The sequence below is a fragment of the Hemiscyllium ocellatum genome, chromosome 4 (genome assembly GCF_020745735.1).
Source record: "Hemiscyllium ocellatum isolate sHemOce1 chromosome 4, sHemOce1.pat.X.cur, whole genome shotgun sequence".
Classification (NCBI taxonomy): domain Eukaryota; kingdom Metazoa; phylum Chordata; class Chondrichthyes; order Orectolobiformes; family Hemiscylliidae; genus Hemiscyllium; species Hemiscyllium ocellatum.
The window spans coordinates 39,133,422-39,148,144 of NC_083404.1; the positions used below are offsets into that span (position 1 = coordinate 39,133,422).

Below are 14,723 nucleotides of genomic sequence, written 5' to 3' on the forward strand. Positions count from 1 at the left end.
TGGGGATGGACGTGTGGAGGAATTGCACGTCATTTGGATACAGAACTGGCTCAAAGGCAGAAGACCGAGGGTGATAGTGGAGGGTTGTTTTTCAGACTGGAGGCCTGTAACCAGTGGAGTGCCACAAGGATTGGTGCTGGACCCACTACTTTTCATTATTTATATAAATGATTTGGATGTGAGCATAAGAGGCATAGTTAGTAAGTTTGCTGATGACAGCAAAATTGGAGGTGTAGTGGACAGCGAAGAAGATTACCTCAGCTTACAACAGGATCTTGATCAGATGGGCCAGTGGGCTGATGGAGTTTAATTTTGATGAATGTGAGGTGCCACATTTTGGGAAAGCAAATCTTAGCAGGGCTTACACTTAATGATAAGGTCCCACGCAGTGTTGCTGAACAAAGAGACATTGGAGTGCAGGTTCATAGCTCCTTGAAAGTGGAGTCGCAGATAGATAGGATGGTAAAGAAGTCATTTGATATATTTTCCTTTATTTGTCAGAGTATTGAGTACAGGATTTGGGAGGTCATGTTGTGGCTATACTGGACTTTGGTTAGACCACTGTTAGAATATTGTATGCAATTCTGGTCTCCTTCCTATCGGAAAGATATTGAAAAGATTTACAAGGATGTTGTCAGGTTTGGAGGATTTGAGTTATAGGGAGAGGTTGAATAGTCTAGGGCTGTTTTCTCTGGTGCATCAGAGGTTGAGGGGTGACCTTATAGAGGTTTATAAAATCATGAGGGGCATGGATAGGATTGGGCGGCACGGTGGCACAGTGGTTAGCACTGCTGCCTCACAGCACCTGAGACCCGGGTTCAATTCCCGACTCAGGTGACTGACTGTGTGGAGTTTGCACGTTCTCCCCGTGTCTGCGTGGGTTTCCTCCGGGTGCTCCGGTTTCCTCCCACAGTCCAAAGATGTGCAGGTCAGGTGAATTGGCCATGCTAAATTGCCCGTAGTGTTAGGTAAGGGGTAAATGTAGGGGTATGGGTGGGTTTCGCTTTGGGCAGCACGGTGGCACAGTGGTTAGCACTGCTGCCTCACAGCGCCTGTAGACCCGGGTTCAATTCCCGACTCAGGCGACTGACTGTGTGGAGTTTGCACGTTCTCCCCGTGTCTGCGTGGGTTTCCTCCGGGTGCTCCGGTTTCCTCCCACAGTCCAAAGATGTGCGGGTCAGGTGAATTGGCCATGCTAAATTGCCCGTAGTGTTAGGTAAGGGGTATATGTAGGGGTATGGGTGGGTTGCGCTTCGGCGGGTCGGTGTGGACTTGTTGGGCTGAAGGGCCTGTTTCCACACTGTAAGTAATCTAATCTAATCTTTTCCCTGGCATGGGGGAGTCCAGAACTAGAGGGCATAGGTTTCGGGTGAGAGGGGAAAGATATAAAAGAGATCAAAGGGGCAACTTGTTCACTCAGAGGGTGGTACATGTATGGAATGAGCTGCCATAGGAAGTGGTGGAGGCTGGTACAATTGCAACATTTAAAAGGCATTTGGATGGGTATATGAATAGGAAGGGTTTGGAGGGATATGGGCCAGGTGCTGGTAGGTTTGACTAGATTGGGTTGGGATATCTGGTCAGCATGGACAGGTTGGACTGAAGGGTCTGTTTCCATGTTGTACATCGCTACGACTCTATCTCCTGCACGTCCGCCTTCAACCCCTCTCTTCTCTACCACAACAGTGATAGGGTTCCTCTTGTCCTTACTTACCATCCCATCAGCATCCACATACAGAAGGTCATCAGCCCCCATTTCTGGCATTTCCAGCGAGGTGTCACCACCAAACATATATTTCCCTACCCTCCCTTGTTTGCTTTCCACAGAGAGTGTTCTCTCCGGGACACCCCGGTCTACTCTTCCTTTACTCCCAATATCCCCATGGTACCTTCCCCTGCAACCATCAAACATGTATCACCTGCCCATTTATCTCCTCCCTCCTCAGTATCCAAGGGCCCAAAATATCTTCCAGGTGAAGCAGCACTTTATCTGCACTTCTCACAATTAGTCTCCCGCACTCACTGTTCACAGTGCAGCCTCCTTTACATTGGGACAACGAAGTGTAGACTGGGTGACCACTTCATAGAACATCTATGTTCTGCCCATAAAAAAGACCCCGAGCTCCCAGATGCCTGCCACTTTAACACACTACCCTGTTCACTGGCCAACATCTCTGTCTCAGATTTGCTGCACTACTCCAGCAAAACTCAGTGCAAGCTGGAAGAACAACACCTCACTTACCACTTGGAGATACTGCAGCCCTCTGGACTCAATATCAAGTTCAATAATTTTAGGGCCTGAACTCCCCCATATCTTTGCTGCCTACCACACACACCAGGCCTTATTAACACATAATCTGCCATTACACACAACTATTGTTAGCCACTAACAGACTCCATTAACAGCTATTCACCCTCCTAGCTACAGCATTATCGACTCCTTTGTCTGTTCAGCTGTTCTTCTCTCTCTTTGGGCTCTATTCCCACCATAACCCCTGCTCCAACCTTATCCTCTGCATATAAATTGACATTTTCCTGGCTACCATCAGTTCTAAGGGTCACCAGACTGGAAACGTTAACTTTGATTTCTCTTCACGGATATTGCCAGACTTCATGATCAGTGCTGCTTTATTATACCTAACGATCATATCTCCTTGGGCTTTAAAAGTTGTAAGTTTTGAGATTTTATTCATTCCTGTGAAATTCGCAAAATAAACAATTCCCTGAAGTGCATTTTACCATGAAATGTAAGTGAGAAATTCAAGGTACTTTCTCGAGATTGTTAAGGTGCAACCACCTAATATTCTACTACATTGTGAATGAACCCTGACAGCAAAGCTGTTTGTGCAACGAATAGCATTTTGCATTTCAGCAGGTTTTTAGTTGCACTGCCTTCTGTTTTAACAGCTAATTCCACTGGATCCAGGGATTTGTAAGATTTCCTTGTAGAGCATTTGAAAGTAAGTATTGCCTCGATTTACAAATGACTATTTTCTAGACATTAATGAGGCCAAATTCGTCTGGGAATTAATCTAAATAACCCATGAAATTTTTATAATTACCTTTATTTACTTACCCTGTTATTTTTGTATGTGGATCAATCACATACAATAAATGGAGCCATTTATCATTTTATTTTTACATAGAACCTAACAGCGCATCCCTTCGGCCCTCAATGTCGCGCCAACCTGTGAAACCCATCTGAAGCCCATCTAACCCACACTATTCCATTCTCATCCATATGCCTAACCAATGATCATTTAAATGCCCTTAGTGTTGGCGAGTCTACTACTGTTGCAGGCAGTACGTTCCACGCCACCAATTACTCTCTGAGTAAAGAAACTACCTCTGACATCTGTCCTATAACTATCATCCTGCAACTTAAAGCTATGTCCCCTCATGTAAGCCATTGCCATCTGAGGAAAAAGGCTCTCACTGTCCAAAATATCTAACCCTCTGATTAGCTTATACGTCTCAAATAAGTCACCTCTCAACCTTCTTCTCTCGAATGAAAACAGCCTCTAGTCCCTCAGCCTTTCCTCATAAGACCTTCCCTCCATACTAGGCAACATCATTATAAATGTCCTCTGAACCCTTTCCAAAGCTTCCACATTCTTCCTATAATGTGGTGACCAGAACTGTATGCAACACACCCAAGTGTGGCACCAGAGTTTTACACAGCTGCAGCATGACCTCATGGTTCCAAAACTCAATCCCTCCACCAATAAAAGCTAATACACCACATGCCTCTTAACCCTAAAGTTTGATAAAATAATTTCTGTAAAAGAAAAGTTGGTTAATTTGTGTGTGCCGGATATTTTATTGAAGCATGAAAAATGACACTAGGATTTTTGTTGATGTGTAGAATACAAGGCCATATACTACCATTCTGTCCTTATCTTGTTGACTGCATGCTCCTTTCCTTTCAAAGCAAGACTAACTGCAATAATGTAAAATGAAAAAGGAAGTTGCCAGGACATATAGACCTACTGAACATCCTGTATACTGCGGTATAGTTTGGTCTGTGGGATTTTCTGCACACGTGCATGCAGTCTTTTATTTATTCCATTATGCTTCATTGCAGTGATGTTGTAAGTGCAGATCTATTCTCCAGTGAACCCAGGCTGTACATAATTTTCATGAAGTTTGAAGCTGATCCAAATATTAGTAGATTGCCTTTTTTTTTGCCAACCAAATTGTTTGTGACAACCGTTGGTGAAAACAGACTGCATTTACTCATCTGTTGCAAATCGGTGACTGAGAACAGACTGTTGCTACATATCTCCCTGTTCTACATCCTAACCTTTGATGTAGCTGCCTGCACACCAGATGTGGTTTAACGTCTGACAAGATTTGCACTCAGTCTTCAGATGCCAAAAATTTCTGCTTTACTAAATTTACCTACTTCCTGTCCTCTGAATTCAGTTTGCAAACTAGGTTTTTAGGAAGTCCAAAAAATTAGAGATAATTAGAGTCAGACAAGAAACATTTAACAGCTCATGAGTAAGGTGTGACATGCTCAAGGCCCTGGTATGAGATTTTAAAGTGGAAACTTCTGATTCTGTGCTGAGTACCATCTGTGAAAACCTTTGTGGTTCCCTTCTGTTTGTGTAGCTTGGTGCTAGTTTTGTTGGGCAAATTACGCAGAACCTCATTTACTGTGTTTTCTTTATTCTTATATGGAATGTGGATGTGTCTGGCATTTGTTGTCCATTTCTAACTGCCCTTAAACAGAATGAATTGCTTAGCTATCTGAGGGGCAAGTAAGAGTTGACTGTGGGTCTGGAGTTACGTGGAGGCATGAAACCATGCAAGGATGGTAGATTTCCCTCCTCAAGAGGCATTAATAAACCAGATTGTTTTTACAACAATTATTAAGTTGTCACAGTCACCATTACTGAGATCAGTTTTTCATTCCAGATGTACTAATTAAATCTAAATCCCACGAGCTGCCATGATGCGATTTGAACCCATGCCCCAGAGTTAGCCTGGTTATCAGGATTACTAGTCTTTAGCAGCGACTATCATAATGCCATGGTCTCTCCAATCATCTGGTGCAGTTTCTCCCTAATTCTTTTGATAAAAAGATGAGCAGACCATGTGCACCAACCTCAGCCTGCTGGCAGAGTTGGGGTAGAGCAAAGGAGTTTGTTAAAACTTTCATCACAACTGCATTGATTCTACAGCCCATGAGACTGACTGACTTTATTTAAAGGCAGCCCTGAATATTAGTAAGCATAAACTCAAGTTATTTATGACTGAATAATGCAATTGATTAAGAATTCTTGCAAAATAAATGCCAAACTCAAAACATTTTAATTGGTATTGTGTACGGAAGCAGATCATTGTATTTTAATTGAACACAGCCATTCAACGTCATTGTAAACCAAAAATCAAATATTAGCAAAAATGTAAATCAGACCAACATCACTGTCTATCATTGACTTTAGTTGTCTGTGCATCCTTCACATGATGCAAAGTAATGTAATTTGTAAGGATGGACAGTAGACTATTAATTAGTGAGAATTGTGTGTGGACTTACACTCCTTGTTATGCAGCTGTTAGATTAAAGCAGAGAGGTAAACAAAATATTTGAGATTGGGAGCAGGAATACTTGAATTGCAACAGTAAAGTACTGGATATAGTTTAGGTATTTAAGGAGATAAACTAAGACTATTCAATATGTAAGCCATGTGCGAACTGGGGAATCCAAATATAACTAATTGGACTTCTGATTAATTATGGATTTCTGAATAATTAAACAGAATCATAGAAACCATCATTCGTGCCATGTGTTATATGCCATACAATTATCAAAATCAATGTGACTTTTGACCTTTCTGTATATTTACTGAATGATGAGGAATGCCTTCAAATGTCAACATGTGAATGATATGTACCTGGATTGGACATTGTAATATGTACATTTTTCATTAAAATTAGAGCATTCATCTCAAATGATATCTCTTCTCCCCTTGCCAGCTCCCAACAGCTGCCCCAGCTGGTTCTTAATTTTGATCAAAAACATCGAGAAAATTTGCAGGAGAGTGACTGCCACAATGATCAGTAAGTTATGAAGATACACTCTTGGCAAAGTTTAGTTTCATTGGATGAGAAATCTGAAGGTTAACCTAATGGAAATCTCACTATTGTGTTGGGCTATAATCAACTTGCCCTGAAAATAAAAGACTGTTGGATTTCATTTGTTGCTTCATTTTCACTCAATTCTGGTTGCTTTCATCTGCAAAAGAATTGAACAGATTCAATTCAGATATTGAATATACTATTTAAATTGATATATGAAATACTGAAACTCAGACTTTAGTATTTTCCTATTAGATACAATCTCCCCAATCAGGTTTACTTGTGGGACCGTCCTTTTTTTTGCTCCATCAACTCCACTCTAATTTCTAGGTTCCCCCACAAAGGATAATGCTGTCCACATCTAGCATCAAGCCACCCCCCCTCAGAATTTGAGATTTGGAACAGTAAAGTACTGATATAGTTTTGGGTACTTAAGGAGATAAATTAAGGCCATTCAACATATAAGCCATGTGAGAACTGGGGAATTTAAATATAACCGATTGGATTTCTGAGTAATTAAACAGAATCATAGACATCATCATTCATGCCATGTGTTATATGCCATTGAATTATTCTTCTTTCAGCCCAACCTGAAACATTCCTTATAAGACAACCCTTCCATCCTCCAAGAATCAGGGGAGTAAATCGTCCATGAACTGCCTCTCAATAACAATCCAACTCCTCAAGATCATAATCTTTTAGGTGACAATCGATGATGCACCAGGGAGTATAGGGGAACTGGAAACGATCACTGTGATTAAGAGGGATAACAGGGCAGACAGGATTCTCTGGTTCAGCTGAAGTTGGGATGAATTAAGGTTTAAAACATTTAACTTGGATGTTGGGTGGTTAAAATAGTCAGTGATGAAGTGCTGAGTCTTAACAGTCTATTTTCTTTGTTCAATTGCAACTCGTGTAATGGAGGACATTTACCATGTTTCATGCTTTAAGCTGGTCAGTTTTGCACTGGTGGGAGGCTATGGTCTGGTTTATGACCAGCAACTGTATCGGCTTGTTTCTTCTCTTGTGTCTCAGGCATGCCAGACGCCTGAATCTTCCTCATGTTGCCAGCTGCGAGTAAACAGTAAAGCAGTGTGAAAATTCAAAGTCGTGAGCTGGACCAGCAACCTTTACTGACCCTCTCTACAGCCCCGCTGAAGTCACTTTATGTCAATGCATCTCTGCCAGAGCAACTCTGTGTGAGAAACTATTCAGGGGATGAATTAACAACTGGGAGGTGCCCATACAGAGTGGATTAATATTGTGTGAAACTTATTCATTTATGTCCCTTGCAAAACATACTAAAATGAACTCCCTTTTCAAATGCCCCTCCTCCCACCACACCCTCCAGCACTGATGCCATTGACAAGACGCACTGCAGCAACTTACCAATCGTCCTTTGCAAGCAGCTCCCAAGGTTGTCTCTCTACGTGTTAGAGGTCACAAGGTTAACCATGGCATTGAAACACTGCCACTTCTAAGCCACACACCCAGCTCAGTTGAAACTTCCTTCGTTGTTGTGACATCAAAGTTATGTAACTCCTTACCTAATACCACTGTCGGTGACCCTACACTAGACCTACATTGGTTCAAGAAGGCAGCTCACCACTACCACCTTGAGAGCAATTAGGGATGAACAATAAATGCAGTGAAGCCCATATCCTGTGGTGAATGAATGAATGTAAGTAGATCATTGCTCTGCCCTAAAATATATCATGTGAACGACAAAAGTCTGCTGTTGATTAACAAAATATGAAGGAATGAAAAAGTATTTCAGTGACAGCTAATTCCTATGCCCACCTGTTAATTTCCAGGTTATGCCAGCAATGAGGAGGATGAGCACAAGGCCTCCCACAATGGAGCCACAAATGATGCCCTGTGAATTACTGAGAGCCAAGGATGGGCTGGGGCCTGAGGGTTTCCCAGGGGTGTCATTTATTTGTTTCACAGAGAAGGTGCCAGAATAAGTTTTAATCGACCTCAGTTCGAACACGAGTTTGTAGCTGGTACCTGTGACATAATAATAAAAAAAAACAGACCAACTGTTTCGGAGCTATATTATCATTTACATAAAATTTGCACAGCACAGAAACAAACCATTTTCTTGTCTATGGCATAATGCTCCTGATAAATTCTCTATCCATTTGAAAAAGTAAGTGTTGTATTAAACAATTCAAATCTTGATTCAATGCACTGAATGAATGTCTGAAAACCTGGGTCCAACGAGGAGACTAGTCCAACTTTTAATCAGTGACCCCCCCTCCCCCATTGCCTGTTCTCCCTTTTGACTGGGATCCCTGCTGTTCATTCCAATAGGGCCCTCACCATTCTTTGCTCAAACATGGATATGACCCTTTTTACTCATCCTTCACCATGACCACCCCACCCACCTTTCCCTGGAATCAATAGAGGTGGAATGGGAAAGTCGAGTAGTTAAAATAAGTTTCATAATGTGAAAATCCTGCACAACTCCTGACACCTGACACCTCACCCCTCCCCCCGTCCCTGCCCCACTTCAGCCTACAGTCAGTAATGTTGTGGCAGGGTGTTGTTGCCTGTCTCAATCTGACATAATTTCAGTGTCCACGCCACAAATCTTACAAATGCAGAGAAACAATATGAATGGTCACAGAGTCAGTATGAAACATATCACGTCTAAAAGTTAGAGTTTTACTTTAATTTGGAAACTCTGTACACAATGATGATGTGAGGACCAAGCTGCAGGTTCCACTTACCATTTGTGTTGATGGAGAGGTCAGTGTAGTTTGCCCAACAACCTTTGAATAAGATACTCGTTGTCCCATTAAGTCCAGTAACAGTCACATTCTGAGAATTCAGGAGAACAGCAACCAACTCCCATGAGGTAACACCCACTGACACACAGTTACCCTGGAACACGGAACAGGACCATCACATACTGCACTGCGACACTGTACTACAACACTGTGTAGCAGAATGCAACACACAATGGTTCGAACAATGGAGCTATTATTTGTGTGGCTCACCCACTTTCAAGAACAATTCTTTAAAAAAAATGGCTAATCAACAATGCAAATTAAGCTTCTCAAATGAAACCAAACTTACAGCATCATCCACTGCCTTCACGCTGGGCTGTTGATTCAACAGTTGCCCGGTTTGTCCAGCAACTGGCTGTCTGACCACAACGAGACCGGTCACAGTAGCCATGTGGTTGGTTCTTGCTGTTCTGCTCAGCACTGGTTTTGAAGTCGTCTACAGCAACAGAAGCAATAACAACATTTATACTGAGTCTCTGACAGTAAAGCCTCCCAAGGCATTTCACAGGAATGTTAAATAGAGTTGGATACCAAGTTAACATAATCAGATATTAGAACATGTCACCAAAAGCTTTGTCGAGTAAGTCAGTTTTAAGGGACACCTTAAAGGAAGCAGAGTTTTAAAAAGGGAATTCCAGACCTTGTGGTCTGCATGTTGAAGGCAGACATCAGCTGTGGCTTAATTAAAACCAGGAATGCTAAACAGGACAAGATCACAAAATGCATTGATCTCAAAACCATGAGACTGGAGGACATTACAGAGACAAGGAGTGATGAGGATTTGAAAACAGGTTTGAGAATTTTAAAATTGAAATGTTGCTGAACAAATGGAGTTCAGTAAGTGGAGTGGGGGGGGGTGGTGGTGTAGGAAGATAGGTGAATGGAACTTAATGTGCTTTAGGATTAGAGTTTTGTCTAATTTCAGGTTTACATATGGTATGATGTGGGAGACAAGCCAGGGGGTGTGTTAGACTAGTCAAGTCTAGAGGTAACAAGGACAAGAATGAGGTTTACACATGATGAGATAAGACTACTTAGATTACTTACAGTGTGGAAACAGGCCCTTCGGCCCAACAAGTCCACACCGACCCGCCGAAGCGCAACCCACCCATACCCCTACATATACCCCTTACCTAACACTTCGGGCAATTTAGCATGGCCAATTCACCTGACCCACACATCTTTGGACTGTGGGAGGAAACCGGAGCACCCGGAGGAAACCCACGCAGACACGGGGAGAATGTGCAAACTCCACACAGTCAGTCGCCTGAGGCGGGAATTGAACCCAGGTCCCTGGCGCTGTGAGGCAGCAGTGCTAACCACTGTGCCACCGTGCTGCCCTGAAGATAAGATAGGGACTTATTCAGAATTTTGCCAAGAAAATTAATTGGTTAATCACAATTGGATTTATTGCAAAAAAGACAGTGTTGGAATATACCCATCACTGCTGATGGCCGTGAATCAATGCTATTATTAAATATGTCTTCCTCTATCAGAATTCACAGCCAGTGATCTTTAAGTGGCGATTGCTTTTGATACAAGACAGAAGGTTATCTCCTGTTCAAGTACACTGATTGTGGAAAGGCATCAAGTATATCCATTCATTGTTCAAATAATACATCATTTTGCAACCTCCATTATGGACGCTGGGGCTAGCACTCACAAAGGCCGTGACTTGCCATGATGATTCCAACCAGAATTTGATTGTCGTTTATATGAAAGATAGCTACACCATTTAATGTTTGTTACATGTCAGGAAAGAATGTCAGCCCTTTTCAATATCAGTGAACATGGAGATAAGATGGGGTCAGGTGGAAATGGGCAGCTTCTGACAATTATTATTGTAAACTGAGACAGACTTCCAGGGGTGCTGAGTCACTGTACTAATGGTGATGCTTTCGATAAGTCCTAAAATTTGTGGAAATCAGAGCAATTAGGAAGAAGTTAAAAGAGAATACTCATCAGATAAAACATGAAACTAACAACATTAGAACAAATGTCTGCCTTTCCTTTCTTATTAGAGACAAAAGAACTGCAAATGCTGGAATTCAAGGTAGATAGGCAGGAGGCTGGAAGAACACAGCAAGCCAGGCAGCATCAGGAGGTGGAGAAGTCGATGTTTGGTTGTAACCCTTCTTGAGAACTGGGGGTGGGTATACAAGGAGCTTCAGATAAAGGCAGGGTGGGGGGAGAGGTGAGATAGGGATGGGTGAATACAGGTAGAGGGTACGACCTGGTTGGTCGATGGGAGGGTCTCGGAAGGTAGGTTATTGGAAATTGGAGAACACAATGTTGAGTCCTCTGGGCTGTAGGCTGCCCAGGCGGAGGATGGGGTGTTATTCCTTCAATTTGCGGTCTGACTCGCTGTGGCAATAGAGGAGTCCAAGGATGGTCATATCAGAAAGGGAATGGGAAGGGGAATTAAAATGGGTGGTGACTGGAAGGTCAGGTCAGTCCCTGCAGGCCCAGTTGAGATGCTTGGCAAAATGTGCCCTGAGTTTACGTTTGGTCTCTCCGATGTAGAGAAGGCTGCATTGGGAGCACTGGATACAGTAAACTGAGACAGAACGGAGAAAAGCACACTGTTCAAAATAGGTGGACATCTGGGATGCTTGGGAGTGGAATGTCTCCTCATCCGAGCAGATGCATGGAGGCATTGGGAGAACGGGATGGAGTTCTTGCAGAAGGTTTAGTCCAGAAAGTTATGGGATTTTGTGGTTTTACAGTAAATGTCTGCCTGGAGACTGTCACCAGAGATAGAAATGGACAGGTCAAGATTTGGGAGGGAGGTGTCTGAAATGGACCAAGTGAATTTGAGAGCTGAAAATGTGCTGCTGAAAAAGCGCAGCAGGTCAGGCAGCATCCAAAGAGCAGGAGAATCAACATTTCGGGCATGAAGGGCTCATGCCTGAAACGTCGATTCTCTTGCTCCTTCGATGCTGCCTGACCTGCTGCGCTTTTCCAGCAACACATTTTCAGCTCTGATCTCCAGCATCCGCAGTCCTCACTTTCTCCTCCAAGTGATTTTGAGAGCAGGGTGAAAGTTGTGAGTGAAGCCAATGACCTGCTCCCATTCAGCCTGGGTGCAGGATGCTGCACTGATATAGTCATCAATGTAATGGCGGAAGAGTTGGTCACAGTGCCTGTGTATGTACTGAAGAGGGACTGTTCGACGTGGCCGACAAAGAGGCAGGCGTAGACAGATTTGAGACTTCTCTTTGTGAATAATCTTTTCACATGTGTCTTCCATTATGCAAATTTTCTGAAATCTTTGAACTCCGCATTTGTGCCATAAAGTCTTATTGCTTTACCTGTCACTCCCAAATATCATAAGGAGTTTAGCAAGTATGTAATTCATTACAAGCATAGTATACTCATTCTAGACTATGTAGTCTTAATTATAATATTTCACAGCCTACGTGCCTTTCCACAACACGTATTGTTGAGTAAAGCAATTACATGGAAACGAGGCATTTGGCCTAACCAATTTGTGCTCTTCACATGAGCTCTATCGAACTTCCTTATACCTTAATAGTTCCATCTGCTGTTAAATCCCATTTTTTGTGCCCTTCAAGCATCCAATGATATAAAGTTACACCTCACACTTCTTCACTGAAATCATCTCCAGGAAGAGATAACAAATACCTGAGGGTACTCCTGTGCAGTTGCTAAATAGACAGCCAAACTTGGATTCTTACAAAGATGCAGATTTTTTATTTTACATTTTTCACATGGAATGAATTCCTGGGCATGGTTCCGCCTATTAAAAAGGCTCATTTCATCAGTGATATTTGGAGAAGTCTTTTTCTCCACTGTGAGAAATTCAGGTAGAAGTTTGAAAAGCAGCCACAACTTATGAAAAGGGTAGATACCAAGATTTACATCCACGTAAACGTCTCCAAAACCAGTTTCAGTTCTCAGTTTTCTAACCAGGCGCAGAGTGTTTCTGATATGAAAGAAACAGGGACGGGGAGCGGGTGCGTGGTGGGTAACATTTTTACTGAGACAGTTGCGATCAAGCCAACCATGTACATTAGCCACTTCAATCCAGATGAACTAGAGTTCAATTTCTAAAATGGATTCCAACCTCAAAATTTCATTCCTATCCAACTGGTCCGAGGTCTGGGGCATCTGAACCTACATGCTCACTCAGAATTAAAGGGTGGATTTCTTCCATGTTGCTCATTTTGGTGAGGGGTCAGAGCCATGGATTTAGCGTTGGGGCAACGTGAATTTGTGAAAGCACATTTATAAACTCATTGACAAACCTTAGTGCAAATGTAAGTAAAAATATTCATTATCACACTTTCAGGAAGTAAGTAAGGTGGTCATATTTGAAATATAACCTTATAAGCTGGGTCATAGACATGTTATTCCCAGTTACTGCTAAATATGGGGTGGAGGGGAGAATATGTTAATTTTATCCTGCCCATTTATGTAGTTAATTGCATTTTTTGCTGTGATTTTATTTCCACCAGAGGAGTGTATATTTGTTGACAGAAATGAAGTGCAGACATAAAGTGTTACCTGAGCCCACTCTGCATCACCTGGAGGTGGCACTGGACTGGAAAGATCCATTGTAGAGATTTTAATGTCCAGGGAAGCACTCAGGTTTCCAGTGAGCATGGCCTCACCAAGATTGCTGGCTATTTCCTTCAGATCATTGAACTTCAGTTTGCCTGAATAATGTGAAATTAACACACATCAGGTCAGTGGACCAAGCTTTCCACAAATCTCTGAACATTTTCACAAGATTAATTCAGCATTTCACGTGAAGAGTGACTGGTAGACAAACTGGGACCCAGGGAAATTGCACTTGCACGCAGTCATCATCTCATTTATTGAGTGGGGTGGCGAGAGGGGAGGGAAATTTCTGCAGACTCCTGACTTCAATGGGAGAACAGTTTAACCTGTGTCAAAATGGCTGACATGAATTCTTCTTTCAAAGAATACTGAACTTGTAATGAAAGTCTTGAGCTAACTCCTTCAAAAGAGAGTGGATGCAAATTAAAGGATTGAGACTTCTTTCTTTCTACAGATGCTGCCAGACCTCCCGAGTTTCTCCAGCAATTTCTGTCTTTGTTTTGATCAAGAGATTTTTGTTGGACAATACAATTTGGATGCAAGGTGGAAAAGTGGAACTGTGGTACAAATCCAATTAAATGGTGAATAATGTCTGAAAGGCTGAATGGTTTCCTCTTCATATTTTCCACCTTTTTCCATATCACAATTAAGGGTGTGTGCTGCAGGAAACTGTCAAAAGCGTTAAATGTACACAGAGTGCTAGAGAATTTCTACACCAGTGATAGTTATACCCTCAGAAATAAAAAAGGAGGAAGGTTTCTACACAAGACAGATGCGTCAACACAATAAGCATGACAAAGGATGTGACAGTGTAACGGGGATGTCACTGGACTAATAATCCAGAACTCCAAACTAGTGTTCCGGGCATTTGGCTTCAAATCCAAATGCACATGTTGAAAATTCAATTAAATAAATTTTGGAATTTATAAATGCAAGTCCAATTAAAAACCATGTAACCATTGTTGATTCTCATAATTCACTGGTTCACTTCAGGGAAGACCATCTGCTATGTTTATGTGGTTTGACTTACATGTGACTCCTGAACCACAGTAATGTGGTTAATTATGTCCAATGAAATGGTCAAGCTTGACACTCAGTCACATAAAACTGTTCTGAGTAATGAAATAAAATTGACCACTGACACTGCCATTGTCAATGACAAACACAACCCTGTTGACACTGTGAAGACCACATTCCCAACATCTGTGGCATTAAGCAATTCTACATCCAATGCATCGGATCTAATCTCTTTGGTCCTGC

The 14,723-nt window shown here is 42.2% G+C and overlaps 1 protein-coding gene across 1 annotated transcript in view; it reads right to left on the reverse strand.

Moving 5' to 3' along the window:
• Positions 1 to 5,783: 5,783 nt before the first annotated feature.
• The window catches only part of LOC132815185 (fibrocystin-L-like), a 213,570-nt gene continuing 204,630 nt past the window's right edge, over positions 5,784 to 14,723 (reverse strand). Inside the window, 7 exon segments of the mRNA XM_060824000.1 lie at positions 5,784 to 6,241; positions 7,018 to 7,155; positions 7,885 to 8,094; positions 8,820 to 8,973; positions 9,169 to 9,315; positions 13,407 to 13,558; positions 14,602 to 14,633. Coding sequence (XP_060679983.1) covers positions 7,040 to 7,155; positions 7,885 to 8,094; positions 8,820 to 8,973; positions 9,169 to 9,315; positions 13,407 to 13,558; positions 14,602 to 14,633 — 811 coding nt within the window. The 3' untranslated portion in view covers positions 5,784 to 6,241; positions 7,018 to 7,039.